The sequence below is a fragment of the Dromiciops gliroides genome, chromosome 4, assembly GCF_019393635.1.
Source record: "Dromiciops gliroides isolate mDroGli1 chromosome 4, mDroGli1.pri, whole genome shotgun sequence".
Classification (NCBI taxonomy): domain Eukaryota; kingdom Metazoa; phylum Chordata; class Mammalia; order Microbiotheria; family Microbiotheriidae; genus Dromiciops; species Dromiciops gliroides.
Window position 1 is genome coordinate 198,949,409 of NC_057864.1, and position 27,909 is coordinate 198,977,317.

The following is a 27,909-nucleotide window of genomic DNA, read 5'->3' on the forward strand; positions in this document are numbered from 1 at the left end:
ATATCTGGCCTCAGACATTCACTAACTAGCTATGTGACCCTGGGCAAGTCAATTCACCCTGGTTGCCTTATTTTCCTCATCTGTACAATGAAGTGGAGAAGGAAATGGCAAACCACTCTGGGATCTCTGCCAAGAAAACCCTAAATGGGGTAAAAAAAAAAGTCAGACATGACTGAAAAAAAAATCAAAAAGCTTCAATAAAAAAAGAAAATTTTATTTAAAGGAGAGGCAGAAATATACAGCCACCTATGGCCTCAACTCTTACCACAAAATAGTACAGTTAACGATTATGCAAATGTAGCAACCCATTCTAGAGAATGGCCCCCTCATGTGCTTAACTGCCTTCTCCCAGGTAAGTCTTCCTAAGGGGCCAGATGATGCATTAAATGTATTTCCTGGCCCTTCAACAAGGATGATTTTATATCAAACTGAGAGGGCAGAACCTAAAGAGGGTGGCTGGAGGATAGAGTGGCATAAACCAACTGGTATGATAACTGATCATCCCTACATGTTGTTGCTCTTGGACACAATCTCATTTGAGCTTCACATTGACAGTCATTTTATATCCATTTTGCAGATGGGAAAATCAAGGCTCATGGATGTTAAATGCCTTGTTTAACAGAGATCACATGGCTGGTAATCAGGCAGGGCCTGAACTAGAGTTCAGGTCCTAACTGTTCCTCTTTCTTCTACACTCACTCCTATTTAACTAGAGTAACAAAACTTTTTGATATTTGGTGTATGGCATTCATCTCAGGGCTCTGTAGTTTTACCTTGCAGATTTTGAGGGAACCTATATATTACTAGCCAAATCCCCCTACCAGAGAGGTATAAAACCCTTGGCCACTATCTGCTGCCAGACAGTGGCACTGTCCCTATCGATAGTACCACATCTTGTCTGTCCTCAGATTACTCTTTCAAGGCTTCCCCATCTTACCCCCCAAACTGCTTTACTGTTTGATGGGACATTTTTCTCCTGAAGAACCTTATGATCTTTCAGTCCCTGTAGCCCAGCTTAAATTGGTCTTTTCCCAGATTCAGCTTCCCTTACTTACATGGCCCTTCTAACAAGCTTCTCCACCAACTGTGCAGGGCCTGGTGAGGATGGACACCACCTCGCTGGCACAGTATCAGTCAGTCTCTGGGGAGTGGGATGCCTACGGCGGTGTGTGCACTCAGATTCTGGGCTTCTTCTACCTGGCTAGGGGAGCAGTAGTCTTCCAGGAAGATGGTGGCCAGATTGCTAAGTCTCTTATTTGCAGAGAGGGAGAAGCGTAGCATGCATTCCACCACAGGCAGGGCTGTGAGTTCCTGGATGGACTGGGCTGTGCTCAAGTACATGAGTGTTGTGACTGCTGACATGACGGTCTCCTCATTGGAGCTGGACAGGCAGTTGATGATGGGTTTAATGCCTCCCATCTGCAGAATATACTCTTTGTTGACTTTATCCAGGCACAGGTTGCAGAGGCCACCTACAGGACAAAAGAAGTCAAGCACCTTGTTGGTTTCTGGACCATAATCCTAGGGAGAGGGGGAGAGAAGATGGGGAGGAGGCCACATTTCTGCAATTCTAAAACTTGTTCCTAGGATCACATCATAGAACTTGAGAGCTGGAAGATGTTTCTGTGGCATTCTAGTGCAGTAGAGAGTTTGTTTTCAGGCATGGCTTACTTTTTGTGACTCCATTTGGGGGTTTCTTGGCAGAGATACTGGAGTGGTTTGCCATTTCCTCCTCCAGCTCATTTGACAGATGAGGAAACTGAGGCAAACAGGGTGAAGTGATTTGCCCAGAGTCACACAGCTAGTAAGTGTCTGAAGCCAGGTTTGAATTCAGGAAGACTCATGTTCCTGACTTCAGGCAGGATGTTCTATCCACTGCGCTGCCTAGCTGCCCATTCTAGTCCAACCCCTATCCCAAAAGAAATCCCTATCACAGCACACCTGATAAGGGGTGACAAGCTAATCCTAGGGGTGATGGGGATTCTTATTTTGGATTTTGCTTTTGGAAAATTCAATTTCTGCTTTTTGGATAGATGACTGGGGCCCATGGATAAAGGTGGAGAGACCAAACCTAAAAGCAGTTCCTTCTAATACCAAACCTAAGGATTAGACCCAATAGGAGAGAATCCTGTGAGAAGCCAAGCAAGTCAGGAAAGACTAACTTTCATCACTTTCATCAGGCTTTACCTCTCCTGGGATTTCTGGCTCTGTCTTTGCTCTAGAGCACGTTCAGTTCATAACCATCCTCTTCCCTAGTAAGTGATGTGTAAATATTCATATTTATCAAAAATATGAGAAAAGGGGGGGGCAGCTAGGTGGTGAAGTGGATAGAGCACCAACCCTGGATACAGGAAGACCTGAGTTCAAATCCGGCCTCAGACACTTGACACTTACTAGCTGTGTGACCCTGGGCAAGTCACTTAGCCCCCATTGCCCTGCAAAAAGAGAGAGAGAGAGAGAAAACAATGCCTTTCCTTCAGTCCCCTTGAAACAAGTTTACCAAATGGAACTTTTACTGGGAATTCATAGGAAAAAGAGAAGCACAACGATGTCCATGTTCTCCTAGTCCTGATCCCAGCCTAGAGTTTAGTCCCAGGCATGGCTGGCACCTGAATCCTTGTCCTCCTCTCAACCCTGTCTGTTTAGTTACATCTGGCCTCAAAAGCAATTGAGCATGACCTCATGCTGCTTCACCCACCAGCTGACTTGCCTCTGTCTCCAACCCAACTTCTCTTGGAGTCCACACTAAGTTCCTGTTTTCTGTCTCATGTGTGGAGCAAAGATGATAAACCTCTCATCTCTTTTCATTCCAAATTATTCTAGTTGTCACTGCCAGAAAACTCTTCTTAAAACAGCTGTGATCATGTGTGACAGGACTAATATCTGTTGGTTGTCCTCCACACCCCAGTTAGGACCATTCCTCCTCCTTCCTTCCTGGCACACAGATTAGTTTTTACCAAAAGGAGACAAAGCTGCCACCCTGGACCTGTTTGGCCTCCAGTTGGCTGATAGTTTCCTCTTTTTTGGATGGCTGACACTTAGGGCTCAGTAGGCCCATGAATGGAGGTGGAGAGACCAAAGTTTCATCTAAGGCCACTGAGTGTCACATATCCCAGCTCTCTTAGGGCAAAGTAAACTGCCTGTTATTAGTTGTTCAGTGGTTTATGAGCACCTCATTTCATCCCAACAGGGATCCTAAACTATGAATGTGCTGAACCTGAGTCACTTCCAACATCATGTAATTCACCTTCTCATTCCCCAGCTACTCGAAAGCCTCCAATGGCTTCCTTCCCCACTGCCAAATGCATAAAGTGAAAGCTTCTGAACTTGGCTCTGTGAAGTCCTCCACCATTTGGCCCCTGACAACCTCATCTCTGACTACTTCCCTCCACATAGCACACGTTTTACATACCAAACAACACTCCCTGCTATTCTCAAAGTCTGCCTAAACATCTCTACTTCTGGCCTTCTCATCAGTGTCAGAATTGCAGGACTGGATTGGAAGAAAGAACTAGAAGGAAATAATAGAATCCAGGGACCTGGATAGAATTCTGGCTCTATTACTCATGTGCTGAGGACCCTCTGCCAACCCTTTTCAGCTTTACAGAGCCTCAGTTTCCTCAATCTTATTCTTTTGAACATAGCACCTCTTCCTCCCTCAAACATTTAAGAGAGGATAACAAACAGGCAACAAATTGACCAACTCCCCCCCTTAATAAATAGCTAGCATTGACGTAGGGCTTTACAATTTGCAAAATGTTTTACATATGTTATCTCATCTGATCCCAGTAACAACCCTAGGAAGCAGGAGCTAGTTATCCTCTTTTTAGAAATAAAGAAACTGAGGCAGGCAGAGGTTAAGGGGCTTGCTCAGGGTCACACGGCTAGTACTTTCTGATCCAGTGACACTGGCTTCCTTGCTATTCCTCAAACAAGACACTCCATCTCCTCATTGTGGGTATTTTCACTGGCTGCCCCTCATGCCTGGAATGCTCTCCCTCCACATCTCATCTCAGCTAAAATCCCACGTTCTACCACCTTTCTCAATTCCTCTTAAATCTAGTGCTTTGCCTCAGTGATTACTTCCTACTTAAACCCAAACAACTCTGGCTCTTGTTTACTGGCCAACAAGAGGCCCCAGCCCAGGCTTCTTGATGGCTCAGAGTGGGTCTAAAGAGCAATTGTTTCTATTTTGGCCAGAAACCCTAAGGGTTTTCCCCAACACCCCCCATTTATTTATTTTCTTTGCCACAAGGTAAAAGAGGCCTTTATTTGCTTCATTTCTTACCTAGACTTAATCACTGAGTGGGTATTGCCTCTGGCAAACAGCCCAGTGAGAGGCCTTAGCTTAAAAGGCCTGCATCCTTGGCCATCTCCAGTTGTCCTGATTTATATCTTGTCCCTGGACCCAGATGGCTCTGGAGGAGAGAGTGTGAGGCTGGTGACTGCACAGCCCTGTTTCACTTAAATCCAGAAGGAAGGACAAACAACAACTTTCTATTTAACCTATATAGAACTTGTTTGTACACAGTACAAACAAGATAGCTAGGTGGTGCAGTGGATAGAGCACAAGGCCTGGAGTAAGACCTGAGCTAAAATCCAGGCTCAGACACTTACTAACTATGTGACCCTGGGTAAGTCACTTCAACTTGCTTACCTCAGTTTCCACATCTGTAAAAAATGAGCTGGAGAAGGAAATGGCAAATCACCCCAGTATCTTTGCTCAAGAAAACAACAATAAACATAGTTGTTTGTGTGTTGTCTTCCTCATTAGTCTGAGTTCTTTGAAGGGGTCTATCTTTTGCTTCTCTTTGTATCCCTGGTTTGGTAAAATAGAAATTGTTTCTGTTCTGGCTAAAAACTCTGAGGGTTTGCCCCTCCCGGATTGATTCTTTTGTGAAGACAAATCAGGCCATCTTTTTTTTGGGCAGGGCAATGAAGATTAAATGACCTGCCCAGGGTGTCACACAGCTAGTAAGTGTCAAGTGTCTGAGGCTGGATTTGAACTCAAGTCCTCCTGAATCCAGGGCCAGTGCTCTATCCACTGTGCCACCTAGCTGTCGTTCCCCACCCCCCCCATCTTTTGACTCAATTCTTACCTAGCCTTGAATTACTGAATGGGTGTTCCCTTAGACAAACTGAGACCTGGGAAAGACCTTAACTTAAAAAGGCCAAGGTCTCCCATTGTATCCAGGGCTATGGACATTTGTCCTGATCTATATCTTGCCATTGGACTCCAATGGTTCTGGAGGAGAGAGTGAATCTGATGACTGCACAGTTCTGCCTGACAAATCTAATTCACCTGCAAGTCAAGACATCAGCCTTGTGATGTCATTGGTCCTCTTTGAGAACAAAGGAAGAACGACAACAATGCCTGCTTCATAGCACAACGCTGGCCACATAGTAGGCCCTCAATAAATGTTTGCTGACTGACAAGTATCCAAGGCTGAATTTGAACTCAAGTCTTCCTGATTCCAAGTGTTCCAGTGCTCTACCCACTTGCCTCTTAATGCCACAGACTTTTTTTCTTCTGTTTTCCTCTGGAGCTGTTATCCCCAAACTGCCAAAATTCCTTTAGGTGTTGCATTCACTTCCTGCTATCCTCAAAGTGGCTTCTGTTTCTTCCTTATTAAATGTCTGGCACTCAGCTCTTTTACTTAATCATTTCTTCTCACCTCTATTGCTCCATTTCTCAGCACTTACTGTCCTCTCTCTCCCTTCTCTCCCCCTCCTCCCACCTAGCCTTATTTCTCATCCTAAAGACCATAACTCTACCGCCTTAGCTGGAGGAAGACTTCTCTGGGGGCCTCAGGCACTGCCTAGGGAAGGATTCACTCTGGCCTGGCCTCCTGCAGTCTTCAGGACCACATTCTAAATTGGAACCTCACTACCACTGGAGTCTAAAGGCAACAAAGCATCATGTAGCTATGTGGGTCTCTTGGTTAACAGCTGTGGTCACTAAAACAGTGTTTCTCATCCTGAAATTGTGAGCCTTGCTGGCCCACAACACTGCTATTAGCAGATGTAACTACAGCACTGTGTGCTGTAGAAGCACATGAAAAATGAAATTATTAACAAATAAATACTTCTCCAGTGTAAAGTTCTTTTTAGAAGAACCTAAAGGAAATTTTATCAATACTGAATCAAACCTCTTAGGAAATGCTGTCCACTAAAATTCTTTCTCGTAGGCCTTATCTTTGCTCTTAGGAAAGTATGTGGTGGTAACCAGTTTTAGAATAAGAAATACCTAGATTGGGGCAGCTAGGTAGTGCAGTGGATAGAGCACTGGCCCTGGAGTCAGGAGGACCTGAGTTCAAATCCGGCCTCAAACATTTGACACTTACTAGCTGTGTGACCCTGGGCAAGTCACTTAACCCTGACTGCCTCACCAAAAAAAAAGAAAAAGAAATACCTAGATCTCGTTAAGCTCATTGCCTTCTCCTGTTTAAGGATCCACCTAATGGCAGAACCCTCTTTCAATATTTCCTGAAGGGATTAGAGTATTAGGAGGTCCCTTGGATTATTGCAGTTCCTTTGCAAGCAGCTGTGAGAGAACCCTTGAGGGGAGTGGTCAGAGATGGGTCAGGTGAGTTAGGAGAATGATCCTGTACTGTTAGATGAGATAAAAAGTTAACTTTGAGCTGTGGAACTGTGTGGTGAAGTTTTCCTTGTTCAAGATTCCTGTGAATGTTACTTCAGAATGTGTTACTGTTGTGGGAATACAGTGGGACCCCAAGAAACCTAAAGATCCCAACCCCCAAGGCCAAGGGAAAAACAGCTCTCTCTCCCACCTCAGGTATGAGCCCAGTGTGCTGATTAGTCATATCAAGGTCTGCAAGATGATATGAAGGATATGGATGGATGTTGCGTATGCTACTGATCCCCTCACAGTTGTCTTGCCCTTCCCTCCCCTTTCTTTGTTTGGTAAAGATACAAAAGGCCAGGATTTCTCTTACTCCAGTGGGACAGTCACCATGGCGATCTTTACCCTGGCTGTATATCTCTCTCCTTTTTTTTTTGCAGGGCAATGGGGGTTATGTGACTTGCCCAGGGTCACACAGCTAGTAAGTGTCAAGTGTCTGAGGCCGGATTTGAACTCAGGTACTCCTGAATCCAGGGCCAGTGCTTTATCCACTGTGCCACCTAGCTGCCCCTATCTCTCTCCTGATAAATCTCTTTTTATTTTACAAGATTCCTGATGAGCCTCCAATTCTTTGGGTGAGCTGGCCCCTCAATCCAGGTAGCAAACCCTCCCAAACATTATGTCAGAGATGTGACTGAGGGCATGTGGGGACTGTGCCATTCTGCACATCTCTCTTCAGCAGATTAATGCTTGAATTTAGATTAATGTTCAATGAATAAAAACTGTTTCTGGCAGACTTGTGCCTGTAACACAAAGCAGATTGTTATGAGGAGAGTACCTTCATTAATCACAGCCACCATCTTCTGAAACCAGAGCTCAAGACAGCCCAACAAGATTATAAATTCAGAGGCAGTTTTCCTATTCCTTTGTATCTTCTTTAGCATGGGCTGTGGATTATTAATCAATACTTAATATTATTGGTGGAATCCAAAGAGTAGCAAAATGAAATGCAATCATTCCAAATGGGAAGATCAACAATAGAAAAGGCCAAGAAAGGGACAATTTAGCAAAAAGTTTTAGAAAATTGAGGACCGAATTTGCATAATTAAAAAAAACCACACCATCAGATGCACTTACGCTAATCTTTTGCTGTTGAAAAGCATCTGTAGCTACTCACTGCAATTTTTTGTTCAGTCATTGAGTCCTAGTGAACAGTTGAAAGGAAGAACTCCAAGCCTTCTTAAACACAAAATGAATGAGGAAGACGAGGTGACCTCTAAGGGTTTAGGGGTTTAGAGCTGGCAGGAACCTTGGAGAGCTCCCTGAGAAGGCAAGATTCTATTCTCTGGTTCTAAGCTATAGGACAGTCCTTAAAAGACAAACAAAAACCCAAAACCTTCTGAGGAATAACGAGAAAAGCAGATCTAATCTTAAAACTGGAACACAGGGGTCATAAATGAAGGAGGGATAATAATAGCTCACAACGATGTAGAGCTTGGTTCACAAAGCATTTTTGTCAAAGGAGCAACATCCATCCCCACAATAGATCAGGCTGTTTTTCCTTAAAAGGTATTGAAACTGTCCTTGAGACTGAATTGATATAGGGGGTTGGATCACTGAACTCCCTTTCTGGTGGGATGAACGCAAAAGCTAGCCTACAAAGAATCAGGAGCTCCTCTCTTAGGCTTTCACACATGACAGATCACAGCCAACATGGAGGTCAGGGAGTGACACCCCACTGAACCAGTGCTGAATATCTGAACTTATTAAAAACAATCAATCAGACGGTCTTCCAATGACCTGTTTTGTTTGAACCCTGAACCACAAGACTGGCCTGAGTCTGGCCTGGCTTAAAAAAATTTTCCTCATGAGGTAATTCAAACACTATTATCTCTACTTTACAAATTAAAAAATGGAAGCTTAGAAGGGCAGGTGCGTCACAGTGAGGAGAGTGCTTGACCTGGAAGTCCAAGAAGACCTGAATTCAAACTGTGCCTCAGAGATGTAGTAGCTATGCAATCCTGGACAAATTATTTAACCTGACTTGGTTTCTTCAAATGTAAAATGGGAATAGTATTTACCACAATCAATCAAGAAACATTTATTAAGGGGGCAGCTAGGTGGCACAGTAGATAAAGCACTGGCCCTGGATTCAGGAGGACCTGAGTTCAAAACCGTCCTCAGACACTTGACACCTACTAGCTGTGTGACCCTGGGCAAGTCATTGCCCTGGAAAACAAAAAAAAAAAAAAAAAAAAAAGGAAGAGGCATGCTTCACCCTCAGCCTCCTGAAAACATGACTGCATTGATCAGAGTTCTGAGGTCTTTCAGGATTGTTGCGGTAGTATAGGGCTGAACTGGTTAATTAAAGGGGGGAATCTGGGAAGGGAAGAAAGGAAGCCAGAAAAGGAGTGATAATGTGGAAGGACTGGAGCTTACTATGATAGGATCGGGATCAGGCCAGGGCTAAGTGAAGTGGGACAAGACCTTTATAGATATTTTTCTGCCATTGTAATTTCCAATGCCTTACTCCCTTTGCCCTACCCCAGCCCTCAGGCCCTGCCACCATCTAGTGCTGCTGGGTGTCTCAGGAGAGGAGGAGCTGCCTTGCCCCTGAGACATGAACAGGGCCCTAAAAGAAGCTAGGAGCAGTTCCGGGGCTAAGCCCCCTTCTCTTTCTGTTCCTTTTGTCTCTCAGGCCTGCCAGAAACATTTATTAAGAGCCTACTACAGCCAGGACACTATGCTAAGCACCAGGGAAACAAAAGAAAGGCAAAAGACCGTCCTTACCCTGGAGGAACTAAAGTCTAATGGGGGAATGTACAATTGAAAACTGATTTTGATTCTGTTTTTAAGACTTAATTATGCTCTCCCATACCCCTCTAAGTCCTTACCTTTGTATAACACCACCCTTCACTATAACCTGGAGAAACATGCCTAAAGGGCAAGCTTTCATCTTGTGGAATCTCTACCCTTGTAGTGTCCACCTTAGTAACCTCACCCACTATCTGCTGGTCCAGAATTGAGTTTCTTGGGTAACCTCCCCTAAGCACCCACAACCCAAAGCAGTGGATTCAAAGCAGTGGCAGCCCAAGGCCAACTACACTCTCGACTGCAGACTAATCCGATCACCTGAGGATTACTCCCATCTCCTAACAAGGAAGCAATGGGGAGGAGCTGAGGTGACTATTAGCCTACCTCCTTATTAAAATATCCACCAATTGGGATTGTGATGATGTAATGTCGGGCCAATCAAAAGAAGACACACTTCAGGCCCTTGAGATTTTGCTCTGTCATCTTGCTAATTGTTGTAAAAGACGGTCTGCCCTCACTCAGGGTCTTTGGTCATTGAGACAGGTCACAGATCCAATTTATTTGGTTCCTGCTGGTCTAACTAGCAAACTGACCATGCTCAGAACCCTGTTTCTTGGTTTACCTTAATTTTTATAGTGATAGGAGAAAACGTGCAAACAACTGGGTACAAATGAGCGATGTACAGGATACAGAGGAGATAATCAACAGAGAGAAGGCAGCAGAATAAAGAGGGATTGGGAAAGGCTTCCTGTAGAAGGAAGATGGGGAAGCCAGGGGGCCAAGATGAGGAGGGAGCACTCCAGGGATGGGACACAGCTAATGAAAAAGACCAGAGCTGAGACATGAAGTGTCTTGCTTGAGGAACAGCCAGGAAGCCAGTATCACAGATTAAAGAGTTTGTTGGGGGAGGGGGAGGCTAAATTATGAAGGGATTTTGTATTTGATTCTGGAGGTGATAGGGAGCCATTGATGTTTATTGAGTGGGGGAGTGACATGGTAGAACCAGTTTGGGGAAAATCACTTTGGTGGCTGTGTGGAGGATGGATTGGAGTGGGAAGAGACTTGTGGCAGACAGACCCATGAGCAGGCTATTGCAATAATCCAGCTGTGAGGAAATAAAAGGCAGTATCAGTGGTGGCAGCATGAGAACAGAAAAGGGGGCAGATTCTCCCAGGGTTGTTGTAAGGATCAAACAAGAGAATATTTGCAAAGCACCTTCCAGATGTTAAAGTGCTATATAAATGTTAGCTATTGTTGTTGTTAAACCAGGTTACTAGTGACAGAGGCAGGATTTCAACTCAGGTGCCTTGATTCCAAAATCTAGCCACTTCCTGCATACAAAGATTGAATGAATGAATGAACGAACAATGAACGAGCATTTCTTAAGTATGTACTATGTATAAGGGGGTATCTAGGTGGTGCAGTGGATAGAGCATTGGCCCTAAAGTTGTGAGGACCTGAGTTCAAGTCTCACCTCAAGACACTAGCTGTGTGACCTTGGGCAAATCACTTAACTCCAACTGCCTTAAACATCTGGGGCCAACTCCAGTCATCCTGATATATATGTTGCCACTGAACCTAGATGGTTCTGGAGGAGAGACTGAGGTTGGTGACCTTACACAGACCTCCCTTACTTAAATCCAATTCAGTGCAAGTCATGACATCACACCAATGTCATGGTCCTCTTTGAGAATGAAGAACAAACGACAACAACTATGTATAAAGGTCTGTGCTAAGTGCTAGTGATACAAACAATAACAAAACAGTCTCTGCTATAGGAGAATTAAGTTACAGACTAGGCCCCAAAACCCAGTGGTCTGGATGGTAAGTAATCCAGTTTGGGTACAGTTTAGAGGAGAAATAAGGCTGACAAATAAACTCATCTTTAGTGTCATTTCAATTAGCAGGATGACCAAATTTATAGGTAAAGGGAAAATCTGATGTATTGTTTTAAGAAATACATTAGAGGGGCAGCTAGGTGGCGCAGTGGATAAAGCACTGACCCTGGATTCAGGAGGACCTGAGTTCAAAGCCAGCCTCAGACACTTGACACTTACTAGCTGTGTGACCCTGGGCAAGTCACTTAACCCTCATTGCCCTGCAAAAAAAAAAAAAAAAAAGAAATACATTAGAACTCTTTGAAGTCAGGGACTATCTTTTGCCTTTCTTTATAGCCCCACTGCTTAGCACAGTTGTTGTGCAGTCAATCGACTCTGGTTTTCTTGGCAAAGACCGTGGAGTGGTCTGCCATTTCCTTCTCCAACTCATTATACAGATGAGGAAAATGAGGCAAATAGGGCTAAGTGACTTACCTAGGATCCCACAGCTGTTAAGTGTGTGAGGCCAGATTTGAACTCAGAAATATGAGTCTTCCTGACTCCAGGTCTGGTGCTCTATCTACTGTGCCACCCAGATGCTTGCTTGGCACAATCATAGGTGCTTAATAAGTGCTAATTGACTGACAAACAGAAATTCAATTCAGACTAATTAAACACCACTGAATTATGATTGGTTCAAACATTGATGTAATTTGAGAACCTCAAAATCCAGAAAACTGTTGCTTCCCCCATTATTTTAATCTGTTGCCCAAGGGCTTGAAACAGATCCTAATGAACAGTATCTTTGAATGATTAGGTGAATAATTAGGCTTACTTATGTTTTGTATCCCAGAAAAAGGCATTTATATAGTAAGTTTTTTGGGAAAAAAATCCCAACAATTTAAGGATTCCCACTATCCCGGGAAATGCAAATGAAAACCAGTCTGAGGAGCCACTTTACATTCATTAAATTGGCAAGAATAGTTATAGGCATCCGATTCAATTCCCAAGGAGTGGTGGAGAAACAGACACATATGACACTGCTGGTGGGGTGATGAATTGGTGCAGGCCTTTGGGAAAGCAAAAAGGAATTATACAATCAGAACCAAGAAACTAGGGGCAACTAGGTGGCGCAGTGGATAGAGCACTGGCCCTGGATTCAAGAGGACCTGAATTCAAATATTTTGTGGCCCCAGTGAAGAGATGGTAGAAGTACAAAATGGAATTTAAATGAAAAATGGGACACCTTCTATTTGTGCCGACGCTAAAATTTAATGGCCATGTGGTTTACCCCTAATGTTCATTTATTTCCCATCAATTTTAATGGGGAGCCAATTATCTGACCCATAACTGGTTGCTGGCACCCTGCTTACTTTCTGTAAGGCTGTAATGACATTTTTAAGATTTTTACATTCAGAGGTCCAAGAGGCCCTTTCTTGTGTTAAAGCTAAGCTATGCTACTCCCTCTAGCCCAGAGACTGCACCTTAATCATGCGCATCATTGAAAGAATGACTGCATTCTCAATGGCCCTATCACAGTTGTCAAGTGTGCCAGCAGCGCCACCTGCGGGTGGTTCCAAGAAAGAAACTATTCCTGGACAGAATGTAGTTTGCAGAAATAACCCTTATCTATTTAATGGGCAACTAACTAGGTGACCTAGTAAATAGAGTGCTGGATCTGGAATCAGGAATACTCATCTTGAGTTCAAATCTGGACTCCAACACTTAAGACAATCACCTTTGTGATGTCTTTGGTCTTCTTTGAGAATGAAGGGTGAACAAGAGCTGTGTGACCATGGGCAAGTCACTTCATCATGTTTGCCTCAGTTTCCTCATCTGTCAAATGAGTTGGAGAAGGAAAGGAGAAACCACTCCAGTATCTTTGCCAAGATACCCCAAATGGGTCACAAAAGATCAGATGTGATTGAACACCTATTTAATACACATACAATTCTCCAAAATGGGATGATTTGGGAAAGTCACAACTCTTTTGGGGAAAGCTTTTTGGGGAAATCTAAGCACATTAAGTAACTTTGCCAGAGATACCTTCCATGGCAGATCAAAATGCTCCTATACTGATTTAACTGGACTGATTATTATACAATCACTTGACTATAGTGGCAGCTATTAAGCCTCTATGTTAGGCCCTATAAAGTCTATACATGGGGCAGCTAGGTGGCACAATGGATAGAGCACTGGCCCTGGAGTCAGGAGGACCTGAGTTCAAATCCAGCCTCAGACACTTAATACTTACTAGCTGTGTGACCCTGGGCAAGTCCACTTAACCCCAATTGCCCTCACTAAAAAAAAACACAAAAAAACAAAATAAAGTCTATACGTTGGTTTGGCAGCTGATCCTATGGCTATATTGTTCTATAACTAGTTAGCAGGGTTGGGTCAATGAGTAATTGTGATGAAATAATGATAATAGCTAGCATTTATATAGTGCTTTAAGGTTTGCAAAGTGCTTTACAAATATTAATCTCATTTTATTCTCACGACAACCCTGGGAGGTAGTAGATTCTATTTGTATCCCCAGAAGAGGAAACTGAGGCCCATAAAGGTGAAGTTACTTGCCCAAGGGTCACATAGCTAGCAAATGTCTGAGGTAGAATTTGAACTCGGGGCTTCCTTTCCATCTATCTGCCCTATGGTTGTTAAAGATATGTCCTAAATGAAAGCTCACCTTCATATAGAACTTTAGGGTTTGCAAAGTGCATGATAATACATCATTTTATTTGATCTTCACAATAATCATATAAGGTAGGTACTCTAGGTATTACCTGGAGACACAAGGCAGACCATCATCACTGATTATAACTTTTCTGTATTATAATCATATTTTATTTGGTTTTTTGTTTTTTTTGCAGGGCAATTGGGGTTAAGTGACTTGCCCAGGGTCACACAGCTAGTAAGTGTCAAGTGTCTGAGGCCAGATTTGAACTCAGGTACTCCTGAATCCAGGGCCGGTGCTCTACACTGTGCCATCTAGCTGCCCCATAATCATATTTTAGACAGTGGGCTGCTCCTCTGAAATTTTTCATCTATACACAAGTGAATCAACTACACAAAACTAGACACTTAAAAGTATTTTATATCTCACTGACTTGAGGCCAACTTAGTGAATTTTTCATCTATAGCAACTTTCAAAGATCATATACAATGACATGTGGAGGGGCTGCAATCTGCAATGGTGAAGGGTGGGTTTTGTTGTTCAGTTATGTCTGACTCTTCATGAACCATTTTCTAGTTTTTCTTGGCAAAGGTAATGTAATCCTTTGCCACTTCCATCTCATTTTTTTTTTGTTTTGTTTTGTTTGTTTTTTTTTGCGGGGCAATGGGGGTTAAGTGACTTGCCCAGGGTCACACAGCTAGTAAGTGTTAAGTGTCTGAGGCTGGATTTGAACTCGGGTACTCCTGAATCCAGGGCCAGCGCTTTAACCACTGCGCCATCTAGCTGCCCCCACTTCCATCTCATTTTACAGAGGAGGAAAGCAAGACAAACAGGATTAAGTAACTTGCCCAAGGTCACAAAGCTAGTAAGTGTCTAAAGACAGATTTGAACTTGGGTCTTTCTGACTACAGGACTAGGGCTCTATCCACTGGGCCACCTAGCTGGACAGTGTACTCAAATTCTTTTAAAAAAAGGTATCAAAGAAGCTACCTCTCATAAGTGAAAGGGTTCTACAAATACAATAAATGACAGGACACAGAGAAATAAGCTATTATTGCAGTGATACAGATTATGGTGCCTCATGACCAGAGGAACCCCTACAGAGGCAGCCAGTGGCACAATAAATAAAAGTGCTGGGCCTGCACTCAGGAAGACCAGAGTTCAAATCCTGCCTCAGTCATTTACTAGCTGTGTGACCCCGAGGAAGCGACTTAACCTCGGTGTCCTCAAAAATAAAATGGGGATAATAATAGCACCCATTCTGTGGAGTTGTTGTGAGAATCAAATGAGGTAATACTTTAAAAGCATTTATCAAGTGCCTGGCACACAGTTGTTGCTTAGTCAAAGCTTATTTCCCTTCATTATTCTCTTCCCTACATTCCATGAAGCAATTTGTAATGCTAAGATGTGTAAAGAAGGGTGGCACAGTAAAGAGACTATTGGACTTGGGAATCAGAGAGACCTGAGTTCGAATTCCACCTCAGATATGTGCTAGCTGTGTGATGCTGGGCAAGTCATTTAACCCTGATGGACTCAAAAAAAAAAAAGAGGAAGGAAAGGGAGGGGAAAAGGAATATATCTCAGTAGGGTCAATGATTTATTTAGCTTCCTTTTAGATATGGCCAATATGCAGACTTTTCCCCTTGATGATGATACATATTTCGTTTTGTTTCGTTTTGTTTTTTTGAGAGGCAATGGGGGTTACGTGACTTGCCCAGGGTCACACAGCTAGTAACTGTTAAGTGTCTGAGGCTGGCTTTGAACTCAGGTCCTCCTGAATCCAGGGCCAGTGCTTTATCCACTGAGCCACCTAGCTGCCCAATGATACATATTTCTAATAGGGTACTGTTTTGTTTTGTTTTTTTTGTTCTCCATTTGGGGTCCGAGAAAGAGTGGGCAGAAGAAAGGGAAAGATCTTTGCTGACTGAAAAAAAAATTTAATTTAAAAAAAATCACTGTTTGATTCAAGCTTGCTAGCACAACCCCAGGTAGTAGTTGGTGACAGCAGCCTCTATGCAGGCTGCCTCACTATTCTGAAGGTTGGAGTCTCTCAATGCAGATGACAGCCCCCCGTGTGACTTAGCAGATGGTATTTGAGAGTTTTCTGTGGATGAAGTCCATTATCTTCCAGCTGCTCAGTGATGAGCCTCTCTCCTCTGTGAATTTATAGGGGGCTGGCACAGCTTCATGGGGGCCTTCTATGCCATAAGGAGCATCAAAGTAAGATTTTAAGTCTCCTTCACTCCACATATACTATCCGTTGCCAAATCTTGCTGTTCACTAACTCTGTAACATGTTATAGTTCAGATTCCTTCTCTCTATTCTCTCAGCTACCACCTAGAGGCAGCTAAGTGATGCCATGGTACACAGAGCACTGGATCTGGAGTCAGGAAGTTGTTGAGTCATTTCAGGTATATCCGACTCTTTGTGATGCCATTTGGTGTTTTCTTGGCAAAGATACTGAAGTGGCTTGCCATTTCCTTCTCCGGCTCATTTGACAGATAAGGAAACTGAGGCAAAAAAGATTAAGTGACTTGCCCAGGGTCACACAGCCACTAAGTATTTAGGCCAGATTTTTTTCCTTTTTTTTTTTTGGTGAGGCAATTGGGGTTTAAGTGACCTGCCTAGGGTCACTACAGCTAGTAAGTGTCAAGTATCTGAGGTCAGATTTGAACTCAGGTCCTCCTGACTCCAGGGCCAGTGCTTTATCCACTGCGCCACCTAGCTGCCCCTTTAGGCCAGATTTTAATTCAGGAAGAGGAATCTTCCTGACTCCAGGCCTGGTGCTCTATCCACTCTGCCACCTAGCTGCCCAGAGTCAGGAATACCTGAGTTCAAATCCAACCATAGACACTTATGAGCTGGGCAAGTCATTCAACCTCTGTCTGCCTCAGTTCCTTCATCTGTAAAAGAGAGGTAATAATAACACCTACCTCCCAGGGTTGTTGTGGGAATCAAATGAAATAATACTTGTAAAATGCTTTGCAAATCTTAAACTTCTATATAAATGCTAGTACTACTACTACTACCACCACCACCACCACCACCATCACTACTACCACTACTACCACTACCAGCAGCAGCAGCAGCAGTTGTCATTGTCACCATCCAGGCCCTCATTATCTTTCACTTCTATTGCTGCAACACTCCCTTAATCGGTCTATCTCTGTTCTCTCCCCACTTCAGTCCATTCTCCACACTGCTGCCAAAGATATTTTCCTTAGGCATAGATCTAACCAAGTCACTCTCCTCCTCAATAAACAGGGGCTCCCCACACGTATCTCATATATAAATTCCTGTTTCATTTTTAAAGCCCTTTACAACCACACCGCAACCCCTCCTTCCAGCCTCAGTGGACGTTACTCCCCCTGTCACACTCTGTGACCCAGCCAAGCTGGCTGTCTTTCTGTTCTCACACATAACATTCCCAACATCTCTCAACTCCAGCCTTCAAGGCATGGAGTGCCCTGCCTCCTCATCTCCACCTCCTGGAATCCTTCCCTTCCTTCCAGAGGCACCTCAAGTATCTCCTTCTATATGAAGATTTCCTCTGATCCCTTGGGCATGAGCGCCCTTCCTCTCAGACTACCTTGGGTTTAACGGCCATTTCTTCTCTTTCTTGTTATAGGTCCAGTTAGAACAGAAGCTCCACATGCGTGGGGACCATTTCATTCATTCCATTTTTATCCCTGGATAGTCATCTCAACTTCTGTCTTACCACTGGACTAAGCACACAGTAGTTGTATAATAGATATATGCTGGTGGGCAGCCTGCTGGGGCACAGGCTAGATGCCCAGGCTCCAGCATATGTTTGCTTTTGCTATTGCAAACTCTATTAGTATGGGGGATAGGTGGGAAGCATTTTTTAAAATGTTATTATGGGGGGCAGCTAGATGGCGCAGTGGATAGAGCACCGGCCCTGGATTCAGGAGTACCTGAGTTCAAATCCGGCCTCAGACACTTAACAGTTACTAGCTGTGTGACCCTGGGCAAGTCGCTTAACCCCAGTTGCCTTACTAAAATTAAAAAAAACCAAAACCAAAACCAAAATGTTATTATGGGCATCTAGGTGGAGCAGTAGATAGAGCACCAGCACAGACACTTGATACTTACTAGCTGTTTGACCTTGGGCAAGTCACTTATTTAACTCTCATTGCCCCACCAAAAAAAAGTTCATTACAAATTCTTATGTTTTTGTGCAAGACATGATATCTCAAGCTCGGGGAAACCCAGTTGAAGCAGGTGTGTGGCTGTGGGCAAGTCATCCTCTCTGAGCTTCAGTAAAGAGGGGGTAATAAGAGGGTTGTTAGGAGAGTCCTTATGTGTTCTGGAAATGTTTTAACATAAACACAAGTTGTTACTAATGAACACTGAGCATCTGAATGGTACTTTAACCTGAATAGTAATTTTATTTTTTCAAAGTGTTTTTCAATCTTTTTTTTTTAGTCTAGACCTGATTTCTCCTTCTTTCTTTTTAATTTTATGAATTGCTTTTGATATATTTCTTCCCCTTGCTCTCCCGGGACAGTCATCTCTTGAAACAAAGAATAAAAAAGGGAAGAAAGTTGTTTGATAAAATTAATCAATATACTATAATTTCATTATTTGGAGAAATTCCCTTGTGTGGAAAATTCCTCCACAGATGTAGGTAAACAACCCATCTATGACTTATAGTCTCTAAGACATTCCTGAGATACTGATCCATTAAGCTACTTGCCCATAGTCACACAGCTAAGACTTGACCGAGGGGTTTTCTGACTTCCAGGGAAGCTCTTTCTTCATTTTGCCACACTGTTCCTTGTTCGATCTTACTATTTTATTCTCACACTATCATTCTAAGTTAAGCAGAGCAGGTCTTATTATGTTCATGTTCTACAGGTGAGGAAACTGAAGTCAACAGATCCTATTGTGCATTGGTTGTATAGAGAGTTAATGCATGGCTCTCATAAGTAGAGGATGTATTTCCAGTAGATGATGCATTCTCATCACTAACAAATGACTCTAGCCCAAAAGCCTGGACAGAGAAGACTCCAAAGCAGGGGAATATGGGGGGGCGGGGGGGAGGGTACAAAATTGCAAGATGAGTTTACTTCTTCCACCACCCAATCCCACAGGCCCTTTACCGATGGCAAATTCCACTAAGGTATCGCTGTCCTCGCTCAGTACATCGAGGAATAAATCCAACACCTGCAGGTCCCGGAGATACTGGTAGTTGTTGGGGTCATAGGCAAAGTTTGCTAGATTGGCCAGGACCTGCTCCTTGGCTTCTGTAATAGAAAAGAAACATTAGGTTGATGAGGGGCACTGTGTCCCCTTGGGACAGAGAGAGGAAGGGCCAGGGACTTTCTCTCTTTGTCCCAGGCTATAAACAACTCCCAACCAGGTTCTTAAGATGCAAAACACCCAAATGTTTTAAAAGAAGAGGCTAAAAATTTCACACCAGCATGGAGGGTGGGGTAGCCTGTGCAGTGACGTGTTATACTCAAGTGTTTCGATGTTTCTATTTCTTTTTTTTTTTTTTTGGTGAGGCAATTGGGGTTAAGTGACTTGCCCAGGGTCACACAGATAGTAAGTGTTAAGTGTCTGAGGCCGGATTTAAACTCAGTTCCTCCTGAATCCAGGGCCGGTGCTCTATCCACTGCGCCACCTAGCTGCCCCCATGTTTCAATTTCTGCCACAGTTGTGGTGTTGTTATCTGACTATCTAGTGTCGGCTGATCCACTATCACCTAGAGGAGGTGATGGGACAAAAGGAATTTCTCTAGATTCAGGGTTGGTAGGGAGAATGAAAGGTTCCTGGGGAAAACAGAAGATTCAAATGGTAAAAGAAGAGTCATGAAATCCATGCTCGACATACTGGACCTCCTTGTAAGGATAATGGAAGATGGGAGAGTATTAAATGGGAAAAGAAGAGCTGTACCATCAGGACTTAAAAGATTTGGAGCTCATACTGAAGGGAGAGGCTGAGGCTGCTTACCCTCCAAAGGAGGTAGGAGATGATCCCACAAAAGACAGCGAGAAAAGTGAGCAGAGCCAGTAACTGGTGATTCCCTCCTCCCAGGGACTGGGACTGGCCATTTGTAGGTGTGCTGTCTTCCTGAAGAATGAAGGCAAGAGGGACCCTATCAAGACTTGTCAGAATGGATGACAACTACCCACTTCTAGGCATTCACGTAGGCACAAGTCACCTCTGCTGAAAGGACGCTAAAGGAACCTCTCTCTGCCAAAGGGCCCGAGCAGCTAATAATTTCTTTTTTTTTTTTTTAGTGAGGCAATTGGGGTTAAGTGACTTGCCCAGGGTCACACAGCTAGTAAGTGTTAAGTGTCTAAGGCAGGATTTGAACTCAGGTATTCCTGACTTCAGGGCCAGTGCTCTATCCACTGCGCCACCTAGCTGCCCCAGCTAATAATTTCTTAACTTGCCTTTGTGAATTCCATCCTTCAAAAGGCAGAGGAACCAATTAGGAAAATTTCTTTTCTGGGTCTGAATCTCACTAATGGAGAGAACCTGGTTGTTGAGATAGAAATGATGGAAATTCTGGAGGGAAGTAACCACTCTTTCCTAAAGTTTGTAACAGAGGAGAGGAAATCTAGGCATTGTCTGACACATACCCTAGATTAGAGGAAAGAAGATTTCAAAGGGTCCTGAGGAAAGAGAGATAGGATGCCCTGGATCAAAATGTTCCAAAGGAAGGAAGCCTAGACGGGGGAGGAAAGATGCTCAAGAATGAAATTCTGAAGACACAAAAGAGAAACAATTCTAATGAGAAGGCAAAACTGGATTTGTCTGAAGAGACTGACGTGGCTATACAGAGAATTCACAACCAACTTAAATTTAAAGAATAAATTTACAGAAGATGGAAGCAATGACGAGTAACAGAGAATTAATGCAAACATATGGCATGTTTCCATAAAAAAATAATGACAGGAGGGGCAGCTAGGTGGTGCAGTGGATAAAGCACTGGCCCTGGATTCAGAGGACCTGAGTTCAAATCTGGCCTCAGACGCTTGACACTTACTAGCTGTGTGACCCTAGGCAGGTCACTTAACCCCAATTGCTTCACACACAAAAAATAATGACAGGAATGCTAAAGCTCAGAATGAGTTGAAGCTATCAATGGCAATGAAATGCAACAAAATAGGTTCCTGAGAGGAAAAGAAGGATCCAAGAAGGGACAGAGCTACTGTTGGCGGGTAGATGGGATGTTGATAACTAACAATAGAGAGAACACAGAGCTACTTAAATATTTTTTTGTTTCTTTTTTTTTCTGCCAAGGAGAATGACATTTATGGTGGAAATTACGAAACAAAATCAACTAATAGGAAGTTGACCCCCAAGATAAGTAAGGAGATAGCAAGAAAGTGCCTCACTATCCTTGATGAAAATTCACCTGGCCCAGATGAACTAACTACATCCTCAGGCTCTGAAAATAGAGCCACTGTAGGTGATCTTGGAAAGATACTGAAAATTGGAAGAGGTGCCATGGGTTTGGAAAGAAGGGCAAATGTCTTCTCTGTTTTCAAGATAGGGAAGACAAAGCATACAAAATATAGACCAGTGAGCTCGATTTCAATTGCTGGGAAAATCCTAGATCTGTTCATTAAATGAGATAGTTGGTGAACATCTAGAAGGGAAATAGTGATTACAAAGAGCTAGCACTGGCTTCATCTAGAACACGTCATGCATTATTGTGCTATAAGAAATGACAAGGAGGATGATTTCAGAAAAACCTGGAAAGATTTACATGAATTGATGTACAGTGAAGTGAGCAAAACCAGGAGAATTTTGTACACAGTAAAAGCAATATTGTTCAATGAAGAACTATGAATGACTTAACAACTCTCAGCAATACAATGATCCAAGACACTAAAAGACCTCAGACACTAAAAGACTAGTGATAAAGAATACTATCCACCTCCAAAGAAAAAGCTGATATTGATGGAACACAGACTGAAGTACACTATTTTTCATTTTGTTTTTTTCTTTTATTTGAGTCTTCTTATACAAAATGACTGCCATGGAAATGTTTTACATAACTGTACATGTATAACCTATATCTGATTGTTTGATGTCTCAGGGAAGGGGGAGGGGAGAGAGGGAAGGAGGAATAGAATTTGGAACTCAAAACTTATATAAAAATGGGCTTTCTTTAGGGGTAACTAGGTAGCACAGTGGAAAGAGCACCGGCCCTGGAGTCAGGAGTACCTGAGTTCAAATCCAGCCTCAGACACTTAACACTTACTAGCTGTGTGACCCTGGGCAAGTCACTTAACCCCAATTGCCTCACTTAAAAAAAAATGGGCTTTTTAGTGTTTTTTTTTTTTTTAAAAGAATAGGTCATGGGCAGCTAGATGGCGCAGTGGATAGAGCACTGGCCCTGGAGTCAGGAGTACCTGAGTTCAAATCCGGCCTCAGACACTTAACACTTACTAGCTGTGTGACCCTGGGCAAGTCACTTAACCCCAATTGCCTCACTTAAAAAAAATGGGCTTTTTAGTGTTTTTTTTTTAAAAAGAATAGGTCATGGGCAGCTAGATGGCACAGTGGATAGAGCACTGGCCCTGGGAGTCAGGAGTACCTGAGTTCAAATCCAGCCTCAGACACTTAACACTTACTAGCTGTGTGACCCTGGGCAAGTCACTTAACCCCAATTGCCTCACTTAAAAAAAAATGGGCTTTTTAGTGTTTTTTTTTTTAAAAAGAATAGGTCATGGGCAGCTAGATGGCACAGTGGATAGAGCACTGGCCCTGGAGTCAGGAGTACCTGAGTTCAAATCTGGCCTCAGACACTTAACACTTACTAGCTGTGTGACCCTGGGCAAGTCACTTAACCCCAATTGCCTCACTAAAAAAACAAACAAACAAACAAAAAAAAGAATAGGTCATGCCCAACTCACCTCATCCCCTTTTTGTCAAGATTACTAAACTGGTAGATGAGGGGGAATGTTGCATCTAGGAATGCTTCACCTAGATTTTTTTTAATCTATCATTTATCTATCATCTCTCTCTCTCTCTGTCTATCATCTATCTTTATTTGCAGGGCAATGAAGGTTAAGTGACTTGCCCAGGGTCACACAGCTAGTAAGTGTCAAGTGTCTGATGCCAGATTTGAACTCAGGGCCTCCTGAATCTAGGGTTGGTGCTTTATCCACTGCACCACCTAGCCGCCCCCCTCACCTAGATTTTAATACAGATTTTGATAAAAAGTATCCCATTCTATATTCATGGAGAAGACGAAAAGACATAGATTAGATAATAATATACTCAGATGATTTCAAAACTGGCTAGATAAGCCAAATCCAAAGACTAGTGTTAATACTTCAGTGAAAACGTGTCAGGATGTCCTGTAGAGTACCCCAGGGTCTGTGCTTGGACTGTGCCAATAACATTTTTACCAACGATTTGGAAAAAATCCTATATATCTTCATCGAATTTGCAAGTGACATTAAGGTGGGAGGATCGCTCATACAATGGATGACAGTCAGGATCCAATAAGAAATCTCGATAAGCTGGAGCATTGGGCTGAATCATTAAGAAGAGGAAATTCAATAAAGATAGATGTAGAATATTGTATCTGGGGACCAAAAAAATCAACTTCAATACAAGGAGGCCCAGTTAGACAGCAGTGTGGAAAAGATATGGGTGTTTTAGTACAAGTGCAGTCTGAGTCAGCAACCAAAAAAAGCTTGATGTAATCTTGGGCTGCATTAATTGGGGCACAGCTCCTGAGAACAGGGAGGGGAGAACAGGGAGGGGATAGTGTCAGCGTACTCGGTCCTTGTCAAACCCTATCTGGTATAATCCAGATGTCTTCCAGTGCACTCAGTTCTGGGTGCTGCTTTTTTCAACAAGCTGGAGAGTGATCAGAGGAGGGGAACCAAGATGCTGAAAGGCCTTGAGTCTGTGACATATGGCCATCTGAAGGAAGACTTGGTAGGGAAGTGGGAAGTGGGGGAGGGTGGAGGCTGGGGAAGTAGAAGGCCAAACACCACCTGAGTATTTGTTTGTTTGTTTCTTTTTTTTTTTGGGGGGGGGCAGACAATTGGGATTAAGTGACTTGCCCAGGGTCACACAGCTAGTAAATGTCAAGTGTCTGAGGTTACATTTGAACTCAGGTCCTCCTGAATCCAGGGCTGGTGCTTTATCCACTGTGCCATCTAGCTGCCCCACCATCTAAGTATTTGAAAGGTATTAAAGAGAAGAGGAATAAGCTTTATTCTGTTTGACCTGAGAGGACAGAACAAGGAGAAAAGGATGGGAAAAAAAGGGACCAATTCAGGCTCAATGTCAGGAAAAACAATGAGAGCCAAAACAAAGTGGCATGGCCTCCCTCAGCAGGTACTAAGTTTTCCCTCCTTGGAGGTCTTCAAATGGAGGCTTCAAGTAGAACACTTGTTAGGCATGTTATTGGTGGGGATTCCTTTGGTGTATGGATTGGACTAGAAAGCTGCTGAGGTCCCTTCTCACTCTCAGGTTCTGTGATTTCCTCTGCTTTCTCCCCTTTTTCTCAGAGCACCCTAGCTGGCCAAGCTTAAGTGAGGTGCTTATCTGAGAAGATAACTCTTTTTTTGGGGGGGGTGGCGAGGCAATGAGGGTTAAGTGACTTGCCCAAGGTCACACAGCTAGTAAGTGTCAAGTGTCAGGCCAAATTTGAACTCAAGTCCTCCTGAATCAAAGGCCTGTGCTTTATCCACTGCACCACCTAGCTTCCCCAAAAAGATAACTCTTGGAATCTTTTAACAATTGAGAAAATGAAATAAGGCAATAGGTGTTGAAGGAAAAAAAAATAATGAGAGAAACTCATTTGTCAGGAGAGTACATTGCTGATGTTTTCTGATTTTTGTTTGGTTGTTTTAATTTAAAGACATAACTTGGGGTGAGGAAAGAAAAAACCCTAGCAAAAGATTAAAAAGGTCAAGGCTCCACTGATGGAGATTTGTTTGTCTCTTTCTGATAGACTAGTAATTGTATAATAAACCTCAAATTACTGATGTTATATATACATTATATACTTACTTATTTCTACAATAAGGGATGGGGACCTGTGATTTCACTTCTATAGGGAGTATCTAGTGACAAACTTACTCCACCAAGGCAGGCTGATACTCCTATTACAGCTTATAGTCTTAGGGAGTTGCTAGGTCATCCAGGCCCGTTTGTGTCTGATTTGCATTTATTGTTGTTCAGTTCTGTCTACTTTTCATGACCCCTTTTGTTTTTTTCTTGACAAAAATACAGGAGTGGGTTTGCCATTTCCTTCTCCAGCTCATTTTACAGAGGAGGAAACTGAGGTAGACAGGGTTAAGTGATTTGCCCAGGGTCACACAAAGAGTAAGTGTCTGAGGTCAAATTTGAACTCAGGTCTTCCTGACTCCAGGTCCTTCACTCTATCTACTGCACCACAGTAGCTCAAAAGAAACGTGAGATATACAAATTTAGAGACATCTCCACTCCAAATGTTCATGTGAACTATTTGTGCCCGACCTGTGGTAGTCTTCCAAGTTCATATTGGTCTGATCAGCCACAGTCAGACACACTTTACTTTGACCCAGACATAGAGATGTCATTTTGGTCCTCTTCAAGAATGAAATGGGGCAGCTAGGTGGTGCAGTGGATGAAGCACTGTCCCTGGATTTAGGAGTACCTGAGTTCAAATCCGGCCTCAGACACTTGACACTTACTAGCTGTGTGACCCTGGGCAAGTCACTTAACCTTTATTTCCCCGTCCAAAAAAAACCCAAAAAAATCACTGTGACTCTTTCTCCCCAAAAAGACAAACAAAAACAAAAAACCGGGGCAGCTAGGTGGCGCAGTGGATAGAGCACCGGCCCTGGAGTCAAATCTGGCCTCAGACACTTAACACTTACTGTGTGACCCTGGGCAAGTCACTTAACCCCAATTGCCTCACCAAAAACCCCCCCAAAAAACAAACAAAAACAAGAATGAAGGACAACAAGAAAGTCTAATTTGTAACAAAAACATTAAAATAATAAATGGCATGTAAGCTGTTTTTTTGGGGGAAGCAGGAAGCCAGCTCAGTACAAAGGACCTGGGTCTGATAGGTCCCTCCCCACCCTCACCTTGGCTCGATGTCTCCTGGAACTCAGTGACCAATGCCTGCAGGTATTCTAGCCGTCCTCCCTCTGGCATAATTCGAGGCTTTGGGTCCATGGTAGGATGTTCTGGGGAACACTTTAGGAGGTGTTTGTGAACAAGCAGCAGGACTGGACAGGCAGATAATCTACCAAGATATCATGAAGGAAAAGGGAAAAGGTGAGAACCACTGCTCTAGGCTCTCATGCAGTGAGATGGATGGCTAAATTGGTCCCTCTGTACCTACATCCCAGACTGGCATGGCAAAAGATTAGCTGGACCCAGAAGTGACTAAGAGTAAGAAAGTGAGCTGGACTATATTTGGAAACCTCAGCGTTTTGTGACCACAAGCCTATTCCCTAAAAGAAAAACCTGATTTAAAAACCACTATTTCTCCAGCAATGGTGACAAATTATGAACCAACACGATCTACTTCACCAGACAGCTGTAATCCAATGATGTTGGCCACACGACATTCCATCTCCTTAATAAGCGCATTTTCCTTCTGAACTGGGTTCGTCTTTGTCTCCTGACTTCTTTCCACTAAAATCCCACCTTCTTCAAGAAGCCTTTCCTGGGCCCCCTAATGCTAATACCTCCCCATTGTGATCATCTCCAATTTATTCCGAATATATGTTGTTTGTACAAAGTCATTTGCATGTTGTCCCCTTTAGACTTGTATGTGAGGGAAGGGACTGTTTCTATCTTTCTTCATATCTTTAGTGCTTAGCACAGTGCCTGGCATAGAGTACATGTTTAATAAATGCTTGTTAAGGGGCAGTTAGGTGGCCCAGTGGTTAGAACACCGGCCCTGGATTCAGGAGGACTTGAGTTCAAATTTGGGTTCAGACACTTAATACTAGCCTGTGTGACCCTGGGCAAGCCACTTAACCCCAACTGCCTCAATCAATCAACCAATCAATAAATGCTTGTGAATTTGACCTCACTTTTCACTGGCTGTCCTTCATGCCCTCACACCTACCTCTTATACTCGTTTCCTTCAAAACTCCGTTCTAGCAGCACGTTCTATAGGATGCCTTTCTTGCCTCCTTCCTCCCTCATGAACATTGTAATTATTTTGCAAACACGTAAATATATTTCTCTTTCTCTCCTCCTCCCACCCCCCACTCCCACTTCCTTCTATGTAAGCTCCTTGAGGGACCTTCCCCCCTCTGTATCCTTCCTAGTGCGTGGCATACAGTAGGGGCATAATAAATGCTGGATGACTGACTGAACTTGGGTGCTCTGATTCCAGAGCTAGTGTTCTGAAGGAGGCCCTTCTTCCCAGCACACGTGGTCTCGGTAAAGACCAATGCAACACAACAAAAATAATTTCCTAAGTTTCAAGGATCCTGCCTAAATCTCACTATGGGGAAGGGTGGCAGGCGTAGGGACACAAGCAATGCGCTTCAGAGACAAGGGGGTCCCTGGGATCCGTCGCTTCAGGACTGATCTGGGGACAAGCGAAGCCCCCGTACAGACTACCGACCTTTAGCCCAATACTCTGCACCTACCGCGCCCGTTCAGCATCTCAGCTCCTCCCGAGCGGAAGGCGGTGCTAACACCGCCCTCAGCCGGGCGGAAGGGGCGTGGCCTAGCGCCGCCCTCTGCAGATCCCAGCCGGAGGAGGGGCGTCTGCGTGATGTAGAGCGAGGGATAAAAGCACGGGAATTCTAGGGCAGCAGAGCTAGGACTCCGGGCTAGACGCCAGACCGACCGATCCAGGTGTTTGTGGGGCCTCTGAGACTGGGAGATAATAACAGCACCTACCTCCCTGCATTGTTGTAGGAATAATTAATTACCAAATATCAATCTCAAATGAAATTAATATTTGGATAGCACTTTGCAAACCTTAAAGCACTATACAAATGGTACCTATTATTATTTCTTCAGTCCCGCCAGTTTGGCCTCCTTGCCTTTCTTTACAC

General features: G+C 43.5%; 1 protein-coding gene across 3 annotated transcripts; it reads right to left on the reverse strand.

Annotated features, from left to right (window-relative positions):
* Nucleotides 1–235: 235 nt before the first annotated feature.
* Nucleotides 236–27,558, reverse strand: ARMC7 (armadillo repeat containing 7). 3 transcript variants are annotated; one of them, XM_044004774.1, is made up of 5 exons: nucleotides 27,471–27,550; nucleotides 25,969–26,129; nucleotides 19,012–19,155; nucleotides 11,455–11,495; nucleotides 1,423–1,472 (listed from the first exon to the last, which is right to left on the reverse strand). In XM_044004774.1, exons 2-4 carry the CDS (start codon nucleotides 26,057–26,059, stop codon nucleotides 11,488–11,490), a joined length of 243 nt encoding a protein of 80 aa, XP_043860709.1. In that variant the 5' UTR covers nucleotides 26,060–26,129; nucleotides 27,471–27,550; the 3' UTR covers nucleotides 1,423–1,472; nucleotides 11,455–11,487. The 3 variants fall into 3 exon arrangements, with proteins under 3 accessions (XP_043860707.1, XP_043860706.1, XP_043860709.1); XM_044004772.1 differs by lacking the exon at nucleotides 11,455–11,495 and having other exon boundaries at nucleotides 236–1,472; nucleotides 27,496–27,558; XM_044004771.1 differs by lacking the exon at nucleotides 11,455–11,495 and having other exon boundaries at nucleotides 236–1,472.
* Nucleotides 27,559–27,909: the final 351 nt, after the last annotated feature.